Source organism: Opisthorchis viverrini, assembly GCF_000715545.1.
Source record: "Opisthorchis viverrini unplaced genomic scaffold opera_v5_24, whole genome shotgun sequence".
Classification (NCBI taxonomy): domain Eukaryota; kingdom Metazoa; phylum Platyhelminthes; class Trematoda; order Opisthorchiida; family Opisthorchiidae; genus Opisthorchis; species Opisthorchis viverrini.
In genome coordinates, this window is record NW_008751680.1 from 1070335 (window position 1) to 1096938 (window position 26604).

General features: G+C 43.7%; 1 protein-coding gene across 1 annotated transcript in view; it reads right to left on the reverse strand.

Moving 5' to 3' along the window:
* Positions 1-13563: 13563 nt before the first annotated feature.
* T265_02086 (hypothetical protein) overlaps positions 13564-26604 on the reverse strand; it is a gene marked incomplete at both ends in the record, with an annotated part of 27068 nt that continues 14027 nt past the window's right edge. The window contains 4 exons of the mRNA XM_009166245.1: positions 13564-14145; positions 14583-15039; positions 22036-22308; positions 23720-23857. Coding sequence (XP_009164509.1) covers positions 13892-14145; positions 14583-15039; positions 22036-22308; positions 23720-23857 — 1122 coding nt within the window. The remainder of the gene's footprint in view (positions 14146-14582; positions 15040-22035; positions 22309-23719; positions 23858-26604) is intronic.

Consider the following 26604-nt stretch of genomic DNA (forward strand, 5'->3'; position numbering starts at 1 on the left):
TCCGTATTCCCCCATCTTGAGGCAATCGAGACCGTGACCTCCAAGGCTGCAATATCATCGTGTTGGAATTAACTAGGTGAGGCCAGTCTATGTTAACTAATCCATAGCTTTTAGTTCAAACGCCCAGGTGCTCCAAGACGGTTGATAGAGAATGCATGTGTACTCGCATTTACTTGCTCTCCGTATTGAGAGGACAGTTGGTCCCAAGAACTAAGAAACTTTGTCCATGCACGTTTCTTTGGGTTTTTCCCCATCCTCTAAAGCTGGCTTTGGGATTAAAACATAACGGAACAGGGTTTACCACTTGAGATATTTCCGAACCAGCTACCCACCTTCATCGCTGTAGGATCCATGTGGAAAGTTGAGTGGGCACTGTGGAACCTAGTCGCAATTTATTCGTGTGCGTCAACTTATTTTATTCAGCCATCCACTGTAAGCAAGGTAGGTTGCGTGTGGCTAATTGACTGAGCATCGTGGACCGTAATCACATGTTGCTCCTGTATATTTGCTGGGTTCCGCTCTCGGGTACGATCAAAGATCCTGGCATTTTTTCAGTTATGATGAAGAACTATAGTGCAGTTTGCTACCAAACTTGTCATACGTGGATAGGACGTCAACATCGCGTGCCTTATTTCCTTCCGATTTTGTACTGGTAATCCTAACCTAATAAATTTATCTGCCGCAATGATATCTCGGATAGCAATTATTGAGGTCACATAACACGTGATTTCGTGCTTGTCCAGTCAAGCCGATATAAATAACGGAAATTGATAATGATAACGATTATGTTTATTCCCAACTTGTGGGTGGCATGCCGTCTGGCATGAGCATGGCATGAGCATGGGGCATCACTGTGTGTTTTGCGGGTAGTGGGGATTGCGCCAAAAGAAGACAGTGTCATAAACAGTGGGAGGTACTCGACTAAATAATAATAAGTTTCTTTCGCAACTTGTAGGGAACAATATGCATGAGGTCCGACTAATTCAAGGACTCAGTCGGCTGACATGAACTAAAACTGGAAAACCATTGCTGGCCATGAGCGGCCTTGGGTAGTTGGGTAAACGGCCGAAATCACAACGAGCAAGATTGGAGGTGGAGATGGGATAATTCGAATTGGGAGAGTACGGCAAGTTTAGTCTAAAAAATGTGGTGCAATCTGAGAACGAGCAGACTCACTGGTTGTTGGGAAGTCAGGTGAAGGGTTCAGGTCGGATGGGGACACAGAGGTGGTTGGATTCGAACAAGTAGTCTCACAGGTTGGAATGAATGTCATGAAGGCAGTTGGGGTCAGGGAATGGAGTCGGCGAGAGGGCACGGTTGAGGGGAGTAATGGAACAGTAGCGGGTGTGCTATCACACGGAGTATGGCAGTACCGTGCCATCACTGGCCTGACATGCGTCAGTATTTGGACAGCCCCGTGACGGAAGTCACATTTCGGATGATTCGACTTGGGTATGCAGTTCACTGAGCAGCCTGTTTGAGGAAACAAGTTGGAACGAAATCGATATGGGATTGTAGGTTTTCTTGGTCCGTTTGGTGATCCCGGGGATGTAGATCATAGGTCGGGTGGAGTGGAAATCAGCTAACCAGGTTGTCCAAAGTGGGCACTTCCGAAGTTTAAAGCTTGGTAAGTTGAGGGGATGGGAGGAGATTTGCAAAACATAGTGAGTTTGAGGGGATATGAAATGGGATAATATGCATTCATATACATAGAAGGAAAAACTTGGCGTCTGAGTAAGCTTCAACACATATTGCGACCCCTATCCCAATGTAACCCACCGAGAGCTTACTGCAGAACTACCACTGTAAACCATCCACCTTTCTAACTCAACTCGCGATGTTCTACGTAGGGCACTGAGATTTACAGTCGTTGGCGATTGATGACAATAAAGATTCACTCACTTAACTGAATAACCCATGCTGATAAGTTGCAGAATAATTTATTAGACACAGGCATTCATCACTACCAAATGAATTATTTGAAAGCGCCGTGGGTTTAGAGAATTCTATTTCATTTACGAATACCGAGCGGCACACAGACCCACGGCAGACTTCTGCGGTCTGTCCTGTCTGTCAAAAGACGGTAGTTCGCAAGTCGCAAGTAGCAGTCATCCAAAGTTTAAAACCGCTGGAAAGGCGAAATTTTGTGAAAATTGGAATCCGGGAGCAGCGACACTTTTTCAAACAAATAAACTGTTCCCGGGAGCACCGATGCAGGAAACAGACAAAGACGCCCCGGAGGCTATCTTGAAGCCTTGGGCTCTAACTTGGTTTACAACTATTATAACTTCCAACCCCTGGGGTGGAGAATCCCTAAGCTTTCCCTCTTCGTACGCATCAGTGCTAGTGTGAAGTGCTTGTCAAAAGGCTGCCCCAGTCTTCCAACAGACTTCGGGATATTAAATGGTCACGCTGCCCTGAACTGCTATTTATAATTGTACTTTCACATAAGCGACTCCCACCAGACGTGTCTGGCGTGGCTATCGCTGTGGACGGATACTTTATTTTCAGAGCAGTCTCGAAAACCTGGAGATAAAGTCCGGGGACTTTACACTTAAATGCGGCCCTATTCAACCCTGTTGCCATCTCACACACCACCTTTGCATATTTTTTGAGGCACTGTGTTTTAAAATCCCACCGCATGGTGTCCATTCTTATCTTCATGGCGTGGTCTACCGATGAATTTCGCAAGTCTGCCGGAAGATGACCGGTTTGTCATTGATACCATTGAGCGAATGTTCTCTAGCTGCCTGTCCGCGTATCTCTCTCCGGTTGGACTTCCAAGGTCTTCTAGATGAAACACAGCGCTTTTGTTCTAGTGAGCATTTAGCATGGGCGCTGAATAAAGTCGGCATAAACAGCAATTGGACACAATTTGTCATCGCACACGCCTGATCCCGTGCAGGTCAACTATTATCTCTGAAGTATGGGCTGTCACCAGCTCCGCTCGGCATGGCGACCACCGTGTCCCGAGCTTCGATTACATCTGCTGGAAGGCCGGGTCAGAGACCCGGCTTCCTATACGTAGATTCGAGACCTTTGCCGTACGAATCAATTAAAACTTGAACCATTCATCAGAAATTCAAAGCGCTGATGCGATGTTCGTTCCCAGAAATTAGTGTTTAGTCATATGGAAGGAAATCTACCTGAAAGACTTAGGTGTATTCTGAAAACGAGGTCACAAACATTTTTTTCAAAAAAGTTACTACCGGTAGTACGGGAAATTAGCTGGCATTTCGAGAAAATGCAGAACTGCTTTAAAAGCAAAATCATTCAGCTAAGCGTACGAGAATAAGCAGTGCGCCAGATCCTACCCGGGGAAGCAAAATGGTTTTCGGCCGTAAATTCGTTAACTTCGAAAGTGCCCCACGGTGTTTTCCTGGTTCTACTGAGCCATGGGCACTTCAGATCCGACCTAGCGCCTAACTCTGCCATACCAAGTTTGATGGCACACCTGCAACTATTCCACTTCCACTCTTGACCAAAACTTGTCGCTCAATGGTTGAATTACCAGCAGATTCGAACAAACTCTTCACACGATCCCATTCGCCACTAGGACGCGTTCTTTCAAATCTAATGAACCTGTTGTTCAGATTCGATCATTTCAATGGGCTTCCAATCTGAGATACCCACAAATTCAATTGTTCGCTGTACAGGTAGCGTTTGGGGTTGGGGTTTTCACCAGCTCACTTTTCAAAGTATTTTTTAACATCCGACGCCACTGTAGCAGCGATACTAGGGGCGCCTCACAGTTTCACCGCACACCATGCTAATGAGGCTCCTGATACAATTTATTCTCATTTTCAATCCTTCCACTTCGTCACCCCAACTTACGCCTTTCGTGATCATTGCAGTAAGCCCAGCAGCTCAAGTCCACGAGGATCCAATGGTGGTTTTAGATTTTAGTTCCAACTGACCGGCTGGCTTACGCCAACTCTGGTGCTTCACCAAATCCGTTTTTCTGGTTGCTTATTTTTCACAAGTTGAATTTTAACTGTCATGTGTCAAGCGGGCCGCCTCTTGTTTTGCCCTCCCACGTTTTGTTTTTGCCCAAAATCTTCAAATTCTAAACTTTGCTTCGGATAATCCCATATCCTTTCAACCTGGCTGTAAAATCATGATCGCGCCCGACGGTATGCCATCTACCAGTCTACCGGTAGACGGGAAATTAGCTGGCATTTCGAGAAAATGCAGAACTGCTTTAAAAGCAAAATCATTCAGCTAAGCGTACGAGAATAAGCAGTGCGCCAGATCCTACCCGGGGAAGCAAAATGGTTTTCGGCCGTAAATTCGTTAACTTCGAAAGTGCCCCACGGTGTTTTCCTGGTTCTACTGAGCCATGGGCACTTCAGATCCGACCTAGCGCCTAACTCTGCCATACCAAGTTTGATGGCACACCTGCAACTATTCCACTTCCACTCTTGACCAAAACTTGTCGCTCAATGGTTGAATTACCAGCAGATTCGAACAAACTCTTCACACGATCCCATTCGCCACTAGGACGCGTTCTTTCAAATCTAATGAACCTGTTGTTCAGATTCGATCATTTCAATGGGCTTCCAATCTGAGATACCCACAAATTCAATTGTTCGCTGTACAGGTAGCGTTTGGGGTTGGGGTTTTCACCAGCTCACTTTTCAAAGTATTTTAACATCCGACGCCACTGTAGCAGCGATACTAGGGGCGCCTCACAGTTTCACCGCACACCATGCTAATGAGGCTCCTGATACAATTTATTCTCATTTTCAATCCTTCCACTTCGTCACCCCAACTTACGCCTTTCGTGATCATTGCAGTAAGCCCAGCAGCTCAAGTCCACGAGGATCCGATGGTGGTTTTAGATTTTAGTTCCAACTGACCGGCTGGCTTACGCCAACTCTGGTGCTTCACCAAATCCGTTTTTCTGGTTGCTTATTTTTCACAAGTTGAATTTTAACTGTCATGTGTCAAGCGGGCCGCCTCTTGTTTTGCCCTCCCACGTTTTGTTTTTGCCCAAAATCTTCAAATTCTAAACTTTGCTTCGGATAATCCCATATCCTTTCAACCTGGCTGTAAAATCATGATCGCGCCCGACGGTATGCCATCTACCAGTTGGGAATATACATTATTATTATTAGAGTTGGGCCAACAGGTTTTCCGCCATTGACCCAAGACGCGACGTGGATATGATAGGAAAATTTTGAAGCTCAGGGCACATTTGTCATGCAAAAGTTTATCTCATTTCGGGAAGATGGTACATGGAACAACCTTCTCTGCTGGTTGTTCAGGGTGAATCTAGCATTTAGTTGAGAGCACTGCTAGACGCAATTTATGTAAGCCCTCGTGCCGGCAAGGTTGCTACCACGCGCTGAGAGCATAAAGAATTTCTGCACTCTTCTTCGCTTGTGCCTTTTAGGTGAACAGAAGCCGCTGTAATAAAGGAAAAACCTGATCCGGGAAGTATAGGCTAGAACCTCCATCTCGTGTGCTAACATGTGAATCTGTGATATTGTTCGGTTGGTGATTACTTCGATCTGTGCAATCTGCACCTGATGTCCATTTCAAAAATTGCACCACATTTTGTGTGGTGCCAGAAAGAGTATTTGACAGCATCCCCTTCGAAATTTCTTTCGGTTCTTCCTCTGCCGTGAAATGTATGTTTGTTCCAACAACCCGGAGTGCATGCTCAGAAATACTACTAAGACCAGCGTTGTTCGTCGGACGCACCAGCTCTAACATCATCATGCAGGTATACCGTGGTGACTCCAGAAATCGAGGTTGAAATCCCTGAGCCGGTGCGAAAAAGTCGAAAAGGTTCAACTTAAATTATAAGCGCCCCCTCTGTCCACTGGCCAGATTTTCTGCACTCAAACACTGGGCCGATTACTGTTATCAGTCCTCTATGAGAGGACAGCGCGAGGGCTCATTGATTTCGTGATACTGATTGCAGATGCCACCCTAACAAAACATGACGAGCCATTCAGAGGCTACTTTTGGGGAAACGGCAAGAAACGATCCCAGAGAAACTGTAAATGATGTCTGACAGAAACGCAGGCACCGGAACCTTATTGCGACTTTTGCCGTCACTGGCTAATCTGCACCTCAAGCCATTGTTTGTTTACCGCGTGCTGACTTCTACAGCTCAGTGAACGCTCACTGTCTCTCCACAATTATCAACAATTCCATGGACTCCCTTCAGCTGATAGCTGGCGGAATTTGTATTGCTTGTGGTCTAATTCAAGCACCACATCAAAACATTCCTGTTCACACTTTGTGCAGCCAATATTCAATACATCAGACAAACAGTCAAGCACATGCCCTCTTCGGGCGTCATCCTTTCCGACTGTACTCCACAGGAGCTCAAATGGAGATTTTCATGCCCTCGTAGAACGCCTCGTTTACTTCTCATGCACATTTTGGTGGTCCAGTGACCTCATGAACTGGCGTTCCCTAAGCTGCAGTTGGTACGGTATTTCAGCAAGCCCTCCCTAAACAGTGTGGAAACCCGCAGATGTACTCGGCACCTTCCGAAAACGAAGCACATGGTTATCTTTACAGAACACAGGTTTTTGCCTTCGACTTCAAACTGAATTTCGTCTCCCTATCAGAATATCCTACCTTCTTTATCAGCCGGTTTACAGCGTCATTTGATTTACCGATTGTCTGACCTCGCAACCCTCCGTGCGCGGCAGGCATAAACGACGTACTACTCCTGGGGTCACCAAACCACACACCCCAGAGGAATGTTGTAAAACGTATAATAAACTTATTTGGGGGCTCCATAGTACGGCGAACATTGTAAGACGAGTTTCGGAGGAACTGAGAAATAATAGTACTTGCGATAACGTGATAATCGCTTCTTTCAATGAGAATGTGGTGTGCATATCCATGGAATATAACTCTGCCGACACTATGGACCAATACGATGTGGTGAGTAGATTTGTGCAAAAGGTGGACTCCTGAAAACTGCTCACATTACTCTAGCTAGCACTAAAAATACAGTGTAGGATATTGTGTACAACTATTGAAAAGGGTCCTAATCCCATTATCCTCCACGGATTATATCTGGTATTTATTTTTGAAGGATGGAATTGCTACATATAAACCCCTTAATATGGATCCGTGACTGGGACGGGTTTTTTCGTCTTTAAGCAAAACGAGCTATATCAAAAGTTAACTAATATGCAGACTTTGACGATTCGTATGCCCATAGAGAGGGTCGCCCCGTTACGCACCATGGTGCGTCTGTATACTCGCCACCCCTCCAGTAGCACGGGTTCATCGTCCATTGCCGGTGGTTCTGAGCCTAGATTTTAATTCGGGAAAACCATGAAAGGGCAGCGTTGTTGTTCGACTGTGATTGTATTGGACTTGTTCAGGTTGTAATTTGTCTCGAACTATCGTATGAAGCTGTCGTTTCGTTTGATTTATAAAACTATATACGCATGAGGTAGCCTCAGGGCGCTGTGCAAGTCTCACGGCTAAGTTTGACGTGAAAAAGTTGCCACATTCATCTTAGTTTGCTTGTACCGCCCCAAGTCCACTTCACCGTCCAAACACAATGGGCACGTTCCTCCTTCTTGCTTTTTAAGCGATCGTATATATAATCTAAATTATTTATTATTTCCTGAATGCTAGCGGTCACAACTAGCGCTTAATGACTATTGCTGCCAGGAACCATTCGTTTCTTGGAGCCGACGGCAGTGAAAGCAGTGACTCTGTGACTGACGACCCTCTCTTTTACCTACAGGTAAAGTTAGCCAGGTAAATTTCGATTACCTTACGGTTCTTATCCATCAACACGGAAGCCGTTGCTCAAACCCTTATTACATGTCTACCGTTCCCGTTCAAAATAACCCCTTATTTGCACAACGGCGACACTGTGTTTGGATTCTTCCGGTGAGCTAAGAAATGCTGCTATGTAATCTCATTGTGTATTTGCCCGTTCCAACCATTCTAACGACCAGCCCTCCGGCAAGCTACCTTGGCAGCAAGCTCCTTACCTTTCCAAAACTGAGCAACTACTCTCGCGCAGAAACTACTCGCTTTCTAAGTAAGCAAATTAAATCTACCCCTTTCCTGTGTTGAGGTAGCTTATTGTTATCACCTTTCAGATTTTTTCTACTGACGCCGTTTTATCTATGGTATCCTGGTATTCACCTGGCGCCACCGCTTTCACTTTATTCTTTGATCATTTCTTCTCTTCTCATGCTTCAGACTTTGGCTGCAGTTGCTCAAACACCCCTTACAACCGTTATTCATTCAATCCGCCTGGTACTCCAACTTAATGAAAATTATCTGCGGCTCTGTGTCACCCTGACTCTGTCTGCATCGATCACCTCTTCTAACAGAGATCTAGCTGCCACGGAAATGCGTATCCCCTCTCCGATCACCGCAACCTCGTGGGCTGTCATGTGGCTGTCCATAAACCAAACTATGTCGGTGGAGGATGGCATGATACCGTCATACTCAGCGTGATGGTAATCCTGTAACTAATTCATCAAAATCTCGACCAGATTCCCCCGGCCACTCGAGCCTGTAGTTGCAAGTACGGGCATATATTTCGCCCGAGCCCCAACCAATTGTGGGACGAGTTAGTTTTAAACCGATGAACATTTCATTCCGATTTAACCAATCTGGTTTTTTGCTGCAATTTCGGTTAGCCTATTCCACAAGTCCAACTTCATTTATGGTGTCCATTGCGCCTTATGCAATGACTCAATCTTCCCATTTCAGGTCCCCAAGTACAGTGCTGGTTTTAACAAATTTCGTAAATTATCGTATCTACAGGACTTCCTATGACTTCCGCCCATTTTGGACGATTCACAATTTACCGCGAATGATGATACCTTACATCAATTGGCACGTTTTTCCAAATAGGAGCGCCTGATGGCCATGAGTATTCTTAACTTGGATAAATCGATCATACATGGTGTTAGCTTCACAACCCATTTGACACAGACATCTTCAAGTATGAAGTGATGACCTTGAAAAAAACCGTCGCCTTTTGAGAAATCGATTCCATTCGGTGAATACCGATCGGCCCACGTGAAGCGCCCCCTTTGCAAAAAATTAGTGAGTATGATTCAAAATTACCTAACGAAGTCAGCGGGGTGAGAAGTCGAATAATTTGAACTACTGTTCACCAAACACGGATTGATAAGTAGGATCAATGCTTTCGCCCAATCTTCGTGGGTTTGGCTTCATCTTGTCCTTTAGCGGCTTCCCTTCAACCGGAGGGCGCAAGCGATAACGAAAGTGCAGCGCCGCACCTCAGGGCCGCGACGGTAAGCGAAAAGCTCCAAATAAAAGTATCCAAAATGCTTTGAAATGGGCGCTAGATCCAACGTAACCGTCGGAGTAGGTTATTCTAAGTACTACACACGCGAAATGAGAAAAATTGTTTGCCGATACAAGTGGGCTCGGAAACAAAATCTCGGTACCGCACCGTTTCCGCATATAAGGCGGCTCAACCGTGGAAAGATAGTCGGCCAAACCTTGGGATCCAGTCCGATGGCGGGGCTTCTGGCGTCAAGCACGATCTTTGAGGCCTCATTTTCAAATTTTTGTCTTGACCGTCAATCAGCTAGGCAGTACTCTTTCTCTGGTGTGTGTAAGTCGTATTACTGTAATCAGAAGGCTTCGTGAGTGGGTTCCATACGAGGATCCCTGGTGGTCCTGATACACTGGAGTGATTTGTGATCGGTCTCACCATAAAAATCTTTGTCCCAGGCAGTATAGCCTCCACTTATATGGAGCACAGAAGGTCGCTCAACATTTTCCTCAATAGTTTATCGCTTCCGCCCAACTAGCATATCTATTGATCTCATTCTCTTGCTTCAGGACCGCACGGAAACTGGGGTCACTAGCTTTCGTTGCAACAGTGAACATCTCTTCCACCTTTGGCAGGTCGAGGGTCAGTTTCTGATCAGGGATCCGCACTTCAACATTTCAAAGGTTTCATGTGTTCCCCTTGTTCATTCGAACTTCCGACGCCGATGCAGCAACTTGTACACGAAGGCAGTTAGTGTGTAGAAATTCTTGACAGACCGGCTGAATTAGACTGCCCATCCTTTGGTAACGATTCAACTTGGGACTACACACACTCGTATCTTTGACATTCTTTTCGGCAATGGGTTAATCTCCCCATGGCGCACTCTATACTGGAGTAGTGCCAAGGAATTTTGAGCAAGTTGTCTCGGATTCATGTATCCGCATTCCGGCCCCTCGAACGCTCTTCACTACGGTTTTCACATGGGGTCCATGCTTTGGCTTTGAATTGCTATAAACGATAATATCGTCTTCGAACTCGGCAACATCTGGAGTCCCTGCGTTAAACGTGGCATCAAGCGTGAGTGTGCAAACAGTGAGTGAGCGTGAGTGCGAACAGTGTTCCAGACAAACCGAACGGCATTTGTCTGAATTAATATTGGATGTCCGAAACCAAGGACGTCCTCTGACTTGGTAGCTGGTTGCCAGCATCTGGAACGGAAGTAGAGCACCATGAAATATTGAGATTTATGGGGCGAGTCGAATATCTCTGCAACCGAAGCGACCCCTACAGCCTGATTCACGGTCAGTTCATTCAAGCACCGGAACTCCACGCAAAATCGGTACATCCAGTTCATCTTCTTTGCAAACAGGACCGGGGAGCTGCACGCACGGTTGATTTCCCGGATTGGGGCATTTTCCTACATTTCTTTAGCCTGTTAGTGGATCTCTCCTAGTACATGGGCAGTAGCGGACGGGGTCATACGATAAAGAGCGTTCGGACGGAATTTCGTGTTCAGCCCACGGGAAGCCATACGACTCTTTATCTCCAGGGAACCGCTCGGAGTGCCCTCTGACCACAAACCGTACTGGCGGAACTCCACAATTTGGAACCTTTCGAACATATGGTTTGCTAACGACAATGATTGGGTAGCCTCCAAGCTTGAGTTGAGCCATTTTTGTCGTCAATTTGCTCCACTTTGGTCCATTAAATTTCGGTGCTCCTAAGAAAATCCGATCCAAAAATCGTCTGCTCTGTGTCTGGGTTAATCAGGAACTCAGGTTGCACCGACCTGTCACTTGGAGGCGTTGAATGCATTGACAATCCGTCAATTTTTAGGCAGTGTCCATCCATTGCTCTTACAGCTAGCACGCACGGTTTTCATTCAGCTTCGTTGGCTTTTCGTCCCAGCAATACCGCTGCTCCTGTATCGGTCAGGCACAGCTTCCTCTTTTTGTCCATCAAGATAATGGCCTGTAAGATAGTTTGTTTTACAGCATTAATCACAGCTCGCCCCTAAAATGGGTATAACCCAGAGAGTTATCATTCACAGGTTGTAGGGTATAGCGATATTGACTGTTCCAGTATCTAGGCGTTACACAGTTGTGGAACGGAAACTTTTGGGCGTGTCCCCACGGTTCTTTATTCCTGGCTGCAAGCTGCTTGACCAATTTGGCCTGCGGGTCTTCCAGTTGTGAGTCTTCTCTCTTGTCTAGCGGCTGCAACGTTGTAGGTGGCTCCGCGACCCATTCCGATGCCAAATGCACCAACGCGTTCATGCTCAACTGGCTAGGTTATCTGGCCAGCCGCAAATGGACACTATGAGCCGGCTAAACACTTTCGACGAGCTGACCAGGTAGGAGCCGCTTACGCTATTTAGCGTCCATTGCCTGCCAAGCATGATCCATCAACTGGTGTAGACCGAACTGCGTAGACAGAACTTCCACAAGGTTCTTCGGGAAGGTCCGCATATCCCAATCCTCAAGAGATAATGGCCACGGGATTTTGATCAGTATCCTGGCGACTGCACCAAATGACCACGGTGCGAAGTCGTCTGTTAACAAACACCAACTAAGCACTTACAGGCTATTGTACAGGAAAGTAAACGTCTCATATACACGTAATTTTTGTCTTCTTGAAATTTCATATGTGTTCATCGACCATTACACAATTGTAAGCAAACGCTGAAAAGCACTTTTACATGTTCCTTAATAAGCTCCATCTTTCATTAAGTGCGGGGCGGAGCTTCAACAGGACCGCAGACTACACGCACGCCTCATAAGAAGTATACACCCTTACGCCAGTACTACTTACTATGGCTGCCGAGCACGACGCACATGATTCACTTTCAACTTCAGTGCTGACTGTCGCTTCAACATGCGCCAAGGTATGCTAGCATGTGAGTCGCAACATCGAACAAAGGATGAGTTCGATTGTTCGGAGAAACGATGTAGATAAACATTTTTCTCCGGCTGTTCTGTGTAATTGTAACGTTTTTCGGCTTCAGTTTTTAACTAAAGAAATGCTCCTGAGTGCTTCGCAGTTACGCAAATTTTACATATCAGGAAACAACCAGGAGAGCGTCTGCTGCATGAGCACATTTTCGGATGCGCTTCCTTCACAATGACGGCATTTCGCAAGGTTGAAGTGCGATAATCTCAAGCAAGCATTCAGCTTCAGCTGCAAATTTATCCCAGTATTAGACGAGATAGACCAAATTGGTCAAATGTAAGGTGATCCTTTGGATGAACAGCGCTATTTCAAACCAATGTAAACAACAATTGAGGCAGAAGGCACTGAAATTTGACCGAAATTCGTTCCTCCGTCACTGAAGTAATGAGGAAGTTCGGCATGTTTCTTCAAATATTCTAAGCCTGGGTAACCATGTCAGCAACCGTAAAGTATGACTAAACTGAGTAGTATTCAGTAACAAGAGTCAGAGCAACATTTTCAGGCTGATGATGGCTCAAGCTGCGATGCATACAAGCCTCAGACCCCTCTAAAATTTAGGAAAATAGGTCCTGATCTAGGGTTAAGAAATCATGCGGTAGATTTGACTATTTTTGTAACGGCTTTGTACGGACAGATACCGAATACTGACTGAATCTTTTGGTCACAAAAGGTAAACAGGTAACCAATCGTGTAACGAAACACCGTCTAGTATACTCGGCAGACAGAGGGGTGAATCAACAGGAGGAAAAAGCTAGAGCACACGTGTATTCAAAAGCCAATGAAGATTGGTCAACTTGAAAAAGCAAGTCATCCGATTATTATATGGACGTAAATGTAGTTTCAACAGGTACCAAATGTATTTTGGCTTTTCTGGAATAAGCTTGCACATGTGATCAAGCGTGGACCACTGAAGGTTGTGAGGTGTACATAGTATTATTGCGTTTAGACTTAGTGAAAACAAGCATCCAAAGCAGCGCACCGCTCAATTCGAGTTTTGAAAATACGTGAGCCGTTATACCCTTTGAAAGGATGCGCTGGAATAACCACTCGTGCTATATGAAAGAACATACATTGCGGTCCGAAGTCATGCAATGACTGTACCCAGAAAACCCCAAATACTGAAAATGCACGACGTCCGCTGTGGTTCCATTGTCGTTGTCAGCAATGGTGACCAGGAGAGAGACAACTGATGGCTGTTCAATAATCTCCCAAAAACAAGCTACATGCTCAAGCTACAGATCTCTGACTCCATGGTCCAAGAAATAATCTCTATAGAAACAATCTTTAACTATGAGATACCATTTATTACACGATACAATGTCTCACAGTTATCTACTCAGTTTATATTGACAGGTTACGTAAGAACTTATAAGGGATTGCAATTATAAACTCATTTAAATTATTAAAATCGACGACTGATCGTTTGATTAAGAGCTGCTCTTTACAGTGGAGTGAGGGGGAATTTATTCGAGATAATCTTTTCACGACATTTAAATAAGACGCGTCAGGGAATGACAGTTTGTTCACTGTGTGTGTTGAGTTGTGTATACCCGAGAACAGTCATAAAAGAACAACTTTTTAGGAAGGTAAAGTGAGATCTCTCTGCATGTCAATCCCTATAAAATATACAAGAGTCAAGCGCAAAATAAAAAAGTTTGGTTTAGAACGTGTAATAATTGAAAAAGTCATTCAGAATCGATCGGACATAAAATGTAGGTTTTGTACGGAGACAACTTCTGAGCCATTTGGTTCTCTGGTTTTTGTTATGGAAACAAGAGGACGAGGTTCCAGAATCGGAATCGCCAATGTACTACTTGGTTCCAACTTCTCATCCCACAGTTTGTGAGGCCAAATTTCTCGATACAGTAGGAGTTCTTTGAGACGACACGGCAGTGGAATTTGACTGATCCGTTGTGCATAGTTTTCGCACGGGTTACATTCAACTGTGCGTAAAAAATGTGCCGTATTGAAGCGTAACCTTACTGAATTTTGTAAACTATTTCATTATAAATTATGATGTATGGACATTACGCACCTTATTTCAGTGTACGGTGAAAATGTTCAGATTAATTAAAGGTAAATTTTTTCTAGTTATCTTTACTCAGTGTTGCCCACACCAAGTTATTATAATATATGAACATGTGAATTCATCAGAACCCTTGGATAAATGAAACATTGTTTTCGTAGTAAACACATGTCAGTTTACTATTCGGAACGTACTTGCTTGACTAAAAAACCAGACATTTGATTTTATGAATTACTAAAGACTAGTGTATTGGTTTATGGATGCCTTGGACATCCAGTTTATCATAAAGACATGTCTTTCAAGTTTAATCGCCACCAATACTGCAGTTGGAAAAATGTTGATAGCAAATCTTACTCATTGCGTACACCAAACGCTGGCGGATAGCCGCTCTGCATATATCTTGAAGCCGGATTGGAGTCCATTTGAAGGTGCATTCATTTTCTGGTCTGCTGTGTTCAGACAGAAGGCGATGGTAGAGCCAAGCACTGAAAATCGATTGCCAAGCTTCCTCAGGATCTTCTGGTGTATTCGAGAGATCAGGTAACACCAAGTGTAAACACTGGGGATACCGAGAACATCCAGAATGGTCTGCTGCTTTTGCGAGAGCAGTTTGGGGAATGGGCCAGAATGTGCCAGTGTGATGTGCGCACGGTTCACCGGTCCACAAATCGAATGCAAATAGAAACGGAGTGGCCATCAACAACTCGAATGTTAGCGCCACCATCTCTCCTCCCATTGCCAGTTGACGTCTTTGGTCCAAGAGCCTTACACCATGGTGTAGTACGCTACCAAATCCTCGTCGGTGGATGAACTAGATTACAAACAAAGATTCCATTGTTTGATATGGTGAGTTGTTTGGATCTAAAAATAACTATTTTACACCTTACATATGAATGACGTATTTTGTACACGGGAGCTGTGGCGAATTAGTGATGACAACCAAGCAGATGCGCTTTTTCCCTCCTATATTGCGTAGATTTGCATGGGGTTGCCAAAAAGAAAGTCAAATGATACACCGCGTTTACATTTTTGCCACTCCAGTTCTACATTAGTATTATGTCAAGATGAGTGAGTCAGAGCGACCACCCCTTTAGTCCTAGTACGAATGGAAGGTTTTGAAAAGTTGAACTTCAGACGTAGACGAAATGATCGTCATGATCACATTTTATCCTCCATTTTGTTGTGACGTAGCTGAGTAGTCAGCAATGAGCACCTCAGGGAGCCATCTGGCATCATACCATTTAGTGTGGAGGATTTTCAGCCCGAAACTGTCTTCCTTTTGAATAGGTGTGGATTGCGAGAAAAGAGTAAATTTACGAAGAAGGTATCATAGAGCCCAGGTATTGTTTATTCGCTTTTCTGGGTAAACCGACGTTTCTCAGCAGATTTTTCCCGCCCAATGATTTCTGAGTTATTACCAACGCATCTGAAGACATCTTTGACACAGTACACACATCACAACCAAATTACCCGTGGCGTGATGCAGCAGAACGCAATTAAGATGTAACGGAGATTATTTGTCGCAACAAGACTTTGGTTGCCTAGTTACAACATTGTGTCATAGCCACTTAGTGGAGACGGCAACAGACGGCAAGTAATCCACCGCGCTAAACAGTTGCACTACTCAGGATTTTAGCTTGCTCCATTGATCGCTGCACCAGACTACATCGTCAAAATTCCGTGAAGTTGTTAGCATTCACATTGATTCAAATAAGGTGCAAAGTAGTTACAAATATGTCTGAAGACCTTAGGTGCTGTGCACCGCGAAAATGTCGAAGTGGAGAAAACACTGTCTCAGACGATAATTGAGACTTGAAGCACGACTAACAGTGCAGCCTAGTGAGCTCAGCACGCCAAAGTGTTTTGGACTCCAAACCACTCCTACAATCAAATAATTGGCGCAAGATAATTACAAACGACCTTCCAAAAGCGGAACATAGTTATAAAGTAAGGGCGCTTGTTGATCAAAGATCATCAGGAGACTCAAGTTCTTCACCGTAACTAGTCCTCTGGAGATGAAAGTTGATTAAGTCCCGTTTAGAACGTGATAGATGCAAAAACTACTATTGCAGAAAAGCCAGTCTGATCAGCTGGTGTAAATAAATCCAAAAAATGAAAACAATTGGCGGAACAGTACAGTGGAAAAACTCAGTGTTCCTTTCTCGTTCGGATGAATTTCGTGAATGTAGCGTCTGTGGCGCTCCCAAACCTCAACTCCTATTTCAGAATGTTCTGGGTAACGGAGGAATTCAGGCTTAGTCTTTCGCTGTACTAGTCTTCTCCATCAGGTCGTAGTCGAATAAAGGTTAGGGCCACAGTTAGGCCAGCCTACTGTCTTTATGAAATGGAATAGGTTCAGTTCGTAGGGAAGTACAGTGGAAATCACAGCTCTATCATTTTCAAATACTCCTTTGTTCTGTTTGTCCATGGAAGTCAGTGGTTCATTTCGAGGGAAATACAGCAGAAATCACAGCTCTATCTTTTTCAAATACTCCTTTGTTCTGTTTGTCCATGGAAGTCAGTAACAGTTTGAAAAATTTGAAATCCTGAATTTATCAAGCAGGACCGAACCATATTACCGCAAAACTTGAACGAGGTAAGCACAAGCCTACCTCATACAAGCTGGTTCTTTTAGCTTGAATAGTTGTATGGTATCATAGTAGTCAAATTTCAGTAAGGCAGCTTTTTCAGAAAAGTTTTTTTTGCAGAAATCTCAAGTGATGTCATCTCCAAAATAATTGGGGCTCTTACAATCTCGGACCGGTAAGCAATCTCATTTTGAGATGTGGCGACCCTTATCGCCGGTGCTCTCTATTGTTTATCTTGAGTTGTGAAAGAGGTGACTGAGACATACACAATTGGTCAATTCTTGTGGAAACAATTAGCAGATGGCCGAGCCGGAATATGCCTGGGATATTTTGGGATCAAGTTCTATTCCTATTAGCTTGGAATTTCATACCGGATCAGAGAATTAGCCAGCTTGGTGATTATGGATGCGGTGTACAAGAAGCCGATCGCCACTCATTTGACGAATAGTGTGAAACTAATCATGACATCACACTGTTATTTATTTGCAGCTAAAGCAAGAACGCGAATCATCCAATCAGCGGTGAACTTCTTAACGTGCATAGAGTGGGGCGACGCAAAGTGGTATATAAATACCGTTTTCACATAACAGAGAAGCGCACAGATAAAAGCTGTTTGAGGAACATATATTTGTGGTTTCTGTAGTCAGATAGCTGCCCCTGATGTTTTATTTCAATGTTGGTAGTTTCATGATCTGTTACGAGTATGGATGAAGACCACTACCTATCAGTAATTACACGAGCGAAGCGTGGCCATCATAGCCACCGTCACCTTGGAACCCGCCTGCGATCACCCAAAGCATCTGGTTCCACAAAAAACGAATATCCGCGTTTTCCACTTTGTGTGTTATGCTTTTGAAATGCTCTGTACGTCACAGCTGGTGCACACTCTCGTGAGATCATACTTCGACAAAGACCTGAAAGATCCTTGTCCGAATGACCCCCAAACAGAGATGATCCCCGAATGCCGAATAATTGACACTGAACAATTCTAAACAAAATACGAATCGTACTTACTGGTGATTAGGATGTCTTATTTCACTTTATTCACTTTGGCCGAGAAAATATCAGATATTTTGTAATTTTCCTAAACTCCCAGATTATTTCTGCCTTGTAACTAATTTGCAGTTTTCAGCCGTATTCTGAGCCAAAATACCAGTTTGGCACTCAAAACCAGCGTCATACACAGTAAATTTAACAGAACAATAGTATGTTGAGTAGCTTATTGGTGTGCTACCAGGAAAGCAACTGAAATTTTGGGCTCCAGAGCAGTGCATGTGTCGATCGGTTCCGCGTTGTCCGCCAGCTGTTCAGTTTTCTAGAACAGCACAGTATGCTAAACCTACTCATCTGAGAACACAAAATTGGTTAACCATGTTTGTGTCCATCATTCTCACATGTAGATGTAAACTGTTAAGCAGAGATGGTACGACTGCTATTCAACCAATCTGACTGGCGAAACGGAGGTCACGTAATTGTGTAAACAGGTGCCAGTACTTTTAATACGCTTGCATTTGTCGCTGTTGTGAAATGGGAGGGGTAAAACTGTTTGTGCTTCAGCATTTAGGAAACAAGTATTTAATCAGCTCATTTTGACTGACGTGTGAAAATCTGAGTGCTGAATTTTACCAAAGGCGCAGTTTATCTACTGCAAGCGGTACAGTAAATTAGTAACTCTGATGTTGGTGTCGAAGTATATATTTGAAGTTCGATTAAAAAACACGGTAAGGAAACAAGTGTCATTACTAACAAACTATCAACGATACTGAAATGAAGATGTCGACAGTGATATGTGGCTTGTTGGTACAAAGCACGCTCACTAGTCTGGTTGGGATCACTAGTCATAAAGACGTTAAAAAAATTCCTTGTCATTAGACTGGCAAACTGTAAATACTAGAAAGTCGGTATACACTAAGGCTGAAAAATGATATTTTTGTGAGAAATAAGGTTCACAATATGTTGAAAATACTGTCTTTAACTGGGAAAATTGTTTTTCCTGTCGAAGAATAGTTATGCTAACTTACATAGAAAACTATCATTAATTGTCGTCGGATAATTGATATCATACTTTGGAGCGCTAGTCACTGATTCCATAAAAGGTGCGCCTCACTGATATTTATTTCTTACTTACCAGTGTTTAGTTAGGCGAGAAGTTCGGGGATCAGCCTGACTTCATTATCTCTGTTTCTTAGGCGGACTGCTTAGGATCTTGCTTTATAGCGTAAGAAGGATATCATTGTTGATTTGGGATTGTGGTAGGAACATCCCCAGCATACACATAGGTAGTGCATTGGGCGGGTTTGGGATAGGAAGACAAATCACTAGTATGTTCATTATCTTGTCCTGCAAGCCCAGATCTGAGTGCGGTTGCGCTTTTTGACGTTTATAACTGGTAGCTCAGATCGAACCACCGGGCTGTCAGTTTACTTCAGTATCACATGCTTTGGCCATTATCTTCATCTTAGAAACTTTTCAAGCACTACCTCCAAACGGATTATCTTCCACAAAGTCGGACACATAAGTATCCCCGGTAGTTTATCGTTGGAATAGAACTTTATAAAAACCGACTCGAACGGTAGATACTCGCAATGAAAAGCTTATCGTTGTAAGCGGGAAAACAAGATTACCGCACGGACCAAACCGTGCTACACCATAATAACAGGTTTTACTGCCAGTTCCATGTAAAGGCGAATGGTCTATCATAACAGTAGGTGGGCTTTGAAGTGCAACCATCCGGCAGTAAAGTTACGGCTAGTCTCAGCCATCGGCGAGATGGCCGGTCTAAACCATTTAGCTAATATATTAGCTATCAAACTATGTGTAGTTATGCTGAGAGTTGTGTTGACATAGCCGACTGACGTTCCTTTTGAAGCGTAATGAAACAATTTTACTGTCAATTCAGACGCATGGAATTCAGGAACATTAACTGGTGTAACTCATACGGTTCAAACTGTCTTCTCGGACAAATCCAAACAGAAATTGTTGGCACTATATGCCGACCTTGTGCACACTGAAAGTATTGATCAGAAAATCATGTATACCTTGGAAGTTTCGTTCTCCTCTTGGAAAAAGACAGAGCATCGCTCTTCCACACTATCTAACCGTTTGTGTCCTTCGTTAGTAAAGCATGTCTTTCCTTCGTGACTGACTAAAGCAGATAAAACTTTGAGGTATCACTAATAATGTTTTTGCAATGCTACTGGAAAGAGGTCCGTTTCAGAAATAGATGAAGCGACAGCTACCTCCCTGGTATATTAAAGTTAGTTGTAGCAGCAAGAAAGTCATTCCACTTTCCAAATATCTTATCGCAGGCGCCAAACCTATGACCAAAGTTATGTAATCGACCATATTTGAAGCTCTTCCACCAGCAAGGAGTCTGCATTTTTGGAATATCTACAGGGTTGGAATGTCGCCTAATACTTTTGATGAACTTTGCTTCGGTGCGATCTGTGCAAACTGTTTGAATCATTTTGCAGTAGAACCCATTAAGAGGACGAAGTAAGCTTGTGTGTTCCTTTTACTGCAGGTTTCATTCATGGCCAAAATTTTCAATCCCTGAACGTGGCCTGATTAGTTTGAACCGTCACTAATCAGGATAACTACCTAAGGTTTTATCCGTATTGCAGAGCCCCTTGGTTCAGTGTAATTGCTTTTGCTGCTGAATGCAGTATTTCTTTGAATTTTCTAAAAGGACTTTTATTAATACTTAATTTTGAATGGTATAGCCTGCAATATTCGTTAAAAGGTCTCGATGGTATACAATTGAGTTTCATTCAAGGAGCTGTTTGACAACATCATACTCATCTGTACAATCGCTTACTTTCCGAAAGATTTTCTAGAAATAACTCTGTTTGCTGACTGCTACTCAGAAAGCTTAGGAATTTGCATAGCGAACCAAGCCCTACATCAAGCCCAACCACCTAAGCTAAGAAGAAGGAAGTTGTGATGCTCTTTTTTGATTAAGATTATATCTCAGATAACGCGGAGCAGAAAGGTCAGTCAGCTTTTGACGGTATGTACACAGCAGGTTAGTTGCACTTCGTTTTGGCAATCACTAAGTTCATTTTTCACAATAGTTTTCTTATTATCATTGACCATTCTGCAATGCATGTCACTTATAAGTTAACTTAAAATCGCGGTGGGACTGATCAGCATCTTCCTCAATTTATCTCTGGAGATGGCCTAAATCACTTCCGACAGACCTTGCAAGGCGACGGATCAACACTATCGGCGGAGAGATTAAAGTGCAAGTCAGCAGCCTCATAAGATACAGGTCCTTGTTTTCTCCACGCTTGTATGCCATCAAAACCACAAATAACTTGCTCAATGTGGAATGACGACAGTCGTACTGCAACTCCAGCTGTGTGCACAAGAAGTGTTGATTCAACATGTCAATCTACTATGAAAGTGAATTCAGAGCGCTCTTTTCTCAGTAGTCAGTAGATGCAATTCAACTATTGTTAATATTTTCATTACCTAAAAATGTGGGAGCTTTTATACCCAAGCCTGCTGGAAATAATTCAAACTGTTACCACTTACAAACTTCTATCTTTGGATTGCTCTAATAAAGTAGTTCAAGGGGACCCAGCGCTTCTAAAACTAAGCTGGTCTCATGAATTGCTTATCAACAATCCCCTCTTTTCCAGAGGAACAATCTTGAGAAAGAGACGACTTCTGTCAGTCTGTCGAGGTGGTCGCTTCAGGAGGGTTGGACGACTCTATTCAGAAATTAGTAGAAGGATATTTTGAGTTTGTATAGAGAAGAATCTGTGTTCTATGGTTATGGTTGAATGTAGGTTGCATTGTTATGCCTGACAAGCATGATGAGCTTCCACGAAAGACCTAATTTCCCTGGTTAGGATAACTTCGCCTACTAGAGCCGTGTGGATATGTGTGTATTTTGATCCGGGGCTATCATGGTTAACGCAGAAATCGCAAAATAAAAAAAAACATGTATGTCACCCATAGACAAGAAGCTAATAAATCGTATTTTGGGTATGAACTGCCTAAATAGAGTGCGATTTTTTCTAAAAAGCAGCAAATAATTTAGTGTGGTCTCTGAGCTAAACTGATACCATAAAACCTGAGTATTTTCATACGGAACGTTTGAAGTTCAGTACAACTAATGTGGCACTTATGACAAGTTTTTTATAGAGCCAACGACACTGATGCATTAGGGGTAATCAACAGACACCCAGCAAGTTGAAACAAGTTTTACTTACAGCTTCTCTGGTCAGGGGTTGATACCACATATCCTGAGGCCAAAGGAGGCAAGTTGAAGTGCGACCGCCACAGGGCCATTTTGGAAGCAAATACCCCACGCTCCGCAGTTCACTTGTACGCAACGCCAACTCAGTGGAACACCACAAATCATCGCGATCCTCTGCTGTTTGCAACGGGGTCCATCCATATGGGTCTGGTCGGTCTGGATCCCAGGAATACGGCGGACTGGTTAAAAGTGCCACGCATTTGTACGCGGATCTTATTACTGCGAACTAAATGTGTGATCGAGTTAACGTTTTGAAAATATTTGGAATATTATATGTTCATACGAATCACTAACATCAAAATGAGAAAACATCGAAAACGGATCTTTTAACGGCAGCCTTTGCCACACGTAAAGAAGTGACGGAGACTAATGAGGACAGCCTATCATATATCTGGTGAAGTGAGGAGTTGCACAAGCAGTGCTGAGCTATTTTTATCATCTCTAACATATACACAGCATATACGGGCTCAGCTAACGATAACCGAAATATTGGCTTGTCTCGGTAGTCTTTCGCCACGGTCTCGAAGGTCAGCGCACACTATTTGACCACCAGCGCGAGCCACTGAAATTTTCTCCAGTGGATAATTAATGGCAAGTTAAAAGTGGTGGGAGAGCTGAATTCATGGATTGCACCTGGCGTGCAGTAACACGTAAACTAGGATGATGAAGTATACAGTTTTACAGAAAGTAGAATTTTTTTCTCAAGTAAACTCTAAGCATTCCCGTTAATCTTAAAGAACATATGCTTCAGTCTCACAAGATCTGTTGGCCAGCTGTTGAACTTTCAACTATCTAAGTTACTTGAAAGGGAGTTAATCTTTCGGTAGTACTACAATGGCAGAAGACTTCTGTCTTTAGGTGACCCCAAAATTGATCGCTTTCAAAAGATATTTAAACAAGGTAGTGCTGAATAGACAAGTGAAGTTTGGTCGTTAGCAAATGCCTGTTAACAAATACACTTCAGAAGCCGCAGTGTTTCAAATCCTTCCTTCCATATGAGGGGTACTCATTCTTTCAATAAGAAAAGGTAAACTCGTGACGCAACATGCTTGTTACCGATTCAAAGCACCGCCACACAGGAGTAGTTTTTTTATCTCAGAAAACACTGATATTACCGGCAGAAACAACATTATTGTAGGATTTAACAGCCTGAAGTTAACTGTCTTTTGAGTGACACACAACAATCTATGCAAAATACCCGTCACAGGTGTATTTTCCCGTTTCAGTATCACCCTAATAGACAGGCTGTTGGTCTTGTTTCAACTCTTACAACCCAACTAATCGTCGTTAATTTGCACCTGCAACTTTCCACCTAATTTACCTGATGGCACTGGACTGCGGTTTGGGCATCGTATCGCTTCGGCTCAAGGAACGTCAACACACTTGAGGATGGAATTTTCAGCCCTCAACGCAAGGGGGGAACGTGGACGAAATAGAGACTATCTAAAACATCTGGCGGTGCTGAGCCAGGATCTGATTTGCGCATCGGTCAACACCACTGGCTGAAACATGTTGAAAAGTACTTGTGTGAATTTCATGGAGTGTCTGAGGCATTAAGGTTTGTGGGAATGGATTACTCCACTAAACTTCCCTATATAAAAAATTTCCCGTAATGCAAGATTCGTATGAAAACGTACCCGGAGCAATGTTTTTTCCACATACTCTGTCGCTTCGTCGATGAGAGATGATGTCCGCGAATCCTTAGGGTTGCGCAAAAACGGTACAAGGGCTTCTGGTTCATCAGCATCCAGTATATCAGCCAGCTGCTCTATTAGCTGCTTCATCATTAAACCTGCAGGAGCTATGCGCAAGAAATGAGCAAAGTGATGACAAACAAAGATTCAGAAGTGTCACGTGTCTAGTGTAAATAAAATGCCTTAAGCGGTTTTTAATATGTTGGTGGTCTCGCTGTGAAATTGGATCAAGTTTCGTTGTCGCAATTCCTTTTTCCACCTTAAAAATAGAGATGATCTCAACGGAAATGGAATGTGCCATACAGCTTAGGGAGTGATTGAGTGATTGCAAGAGCAAGTTTTAGGCATTTTGCCAGAGCATAGAAGCAAAATTGCTTTTCCGTAAGGTTGTGTATCCGTTTTGGAAAGCCAGCCCATATCTTCCTCAGTTAAAAAAAGCAGGGATAATGCTAGGTTCTTATTGCAAGGAAATCGGTTTCCTTTATGTACCGTCAGGTTGCTGTGAGATGAACAGGGTTATGCGTTTGCCGTGGAATGAAAGCAGCGACAGTGACTCAACATTCTCACTATTTTCTTCCAAAACTAAAATAACCAAAAAAAGGGAATTCGTTTAGCATGTGATGATATGCCTAGCACAGGATCATCATGTGTAGTACCTTCCAGATCTTGTCCCTCAAGGAGGGATCCCTTGCCAGCCTAACAACAGAATGAATGAGGAGGAAAATAGACCCCTTGAGTGGCTATCAAAAGTTATCATCATTTTCGGCACCACTCGGACTTGGAAGTCTTGTTATTGTGGAAAACTAAGCCTCTAAGCCATAGTAGGGCTAACAGTGAGGTACTAAGCCATTCATTACGGTTTAACCAATTCGGTCTTTGGGTATCGTCCAAGAACTGGTGTGGTACGTCAGTAAACAAACCGATAGATGGATATACCGTTCACTTTAGGATGATGGTCGTCTCCTAGGTATAGAGTGAAATCGTCCAGCTCAGTTAGTAAGAAGGATCTCACAAGAAACACCGAACCAACAGGTACAAGATGGAAAATTAGTTAAATGATACTGGAATATGTCGAGCCTAATGGAAACAAACAGCAGTTGCATGAATCTTAGTTTGAGTTATTCAGTGTGGTGTAAAGTACAATTGTGTCTCAAATAATACTCAGAGGAATCCGTCAGGGTAAAAACGAACGGTTAACCTGATTGTGAAAGGACATGGTCAGAAGAGTGGAGACAGCACGGCACCATCAGCAATAAACAACCGATAAAACCTTCGGCTTCTCTGAATAGAACTTTAAAACAAGATCTCGGGGAAGCATCACTACCACCATCATCAGCATCGACAGTATGACATCAGTATGGTCAGAAGGAGACAGCACGGCACCATCAGCAATAAACAACCGATAAAACCTTCGGCTTCTCTGAATAGAACTTGAAAACAAGATCTCTCTCGAGCATCACTACCACCATCATCAGCATCGACAGTATGACATCAGTGTTCGACACTGATGCTTCACTGCCGTTGGACTGTGATAGACTTGAAAGCCTCATTGTGAAGAAAAGAATGGAGGTGGATAGGGAAGGGACTTACACTTTCATACACTCATTCAGGCAATCTGGATAGGAAGACAACAAGAACGGTTCTGAGATCGATTGGCAGCCATTTCCTGCAGCGTCTGTAACCTGGCGCAGTCGAGATCACGCTGTCCATAACTTAGAGGGCGAGTAACACCGACAGCACCCATATATTTCGTGGGCTTCTCTCTAGTCTTCTACCACGTCAGGGGTTGGCCACCTCTGTGCTTCCGCTATTCTCAATCTGGCACGGAAACCTGCACTTTCTTCGGTAAACGGCAACACATGTTCAAACCAACGTAGCCTCTGATGCTGGACATATTCTTTGGTCGAAGTACCCATTGAAAACCGAAAACTTGCTTTCTAATTGCCTTGGTACGGATACGCCGGCACTAAACCACACGAGCCATGGTTTTGAGACAGCGATTGTCGAACACCTGGAGATCCCCCAGTTTCGCTGCTCAAACGGGCCAAGTCTCACATCCAAACAACTAAAACGGACCACACAGCAGCCCGATACACACGTTCCTTGAGATTCACGGATATACTGCTTTGACGCCATAGGTGTCTCATATTAGAAGAGTGCCCGGAGCCTTGGAGATTCGTACAGTAATCTCATCTGTCACATTAAAATCAGAACTAATACAGATTTTAATGAACGTAAAACGCTCCACAGCTTCCAATACCTCCTCCTGGGTCGTAGGTGGCGTGCTCAGTGACTGCATGTCAAGGAGCATGACCCTACACTTTTGTGGTGCGAGTTGCATACTAAGGGAGGGAATGACTGACGGACACTGATTTGTGTACGGAAGATTTCGAAGAGCTGTTTTTATACTCTCGCACGTCCGGAAGTCTCAGAACGTAAAGAGGTTACTATACTCACGCATTTTCGGGGCATTTCTTGATGGGAAAATGTGCCATGAACAGACCGGTCAACCGAGTCAGTTGCGCTTTGAAAATCCATGAATACTAGAAATGTGGGTCTCCTATACGTATGGCGTGAGTGTGAAGACTTGGTCAACGTAAGCCCTACCAGGCCGAGATATCGCTTGCTGTTCTCAAGTTAGTGTTTCACGAGCCACCGTAAGCCAACGAGGCGCCAGTGACGCCAGTGACAACAACTGTTGTTTGAAGTAATCAGTCCAACGTTTGAGGCGTTCTTCTTTATTCAAGATGGCCACTCCATTCTGATCCTTGATGGTTACACTCACCGGTACTTTTCGTGGACCGGTCGCACGGATCAACTGAAATAAT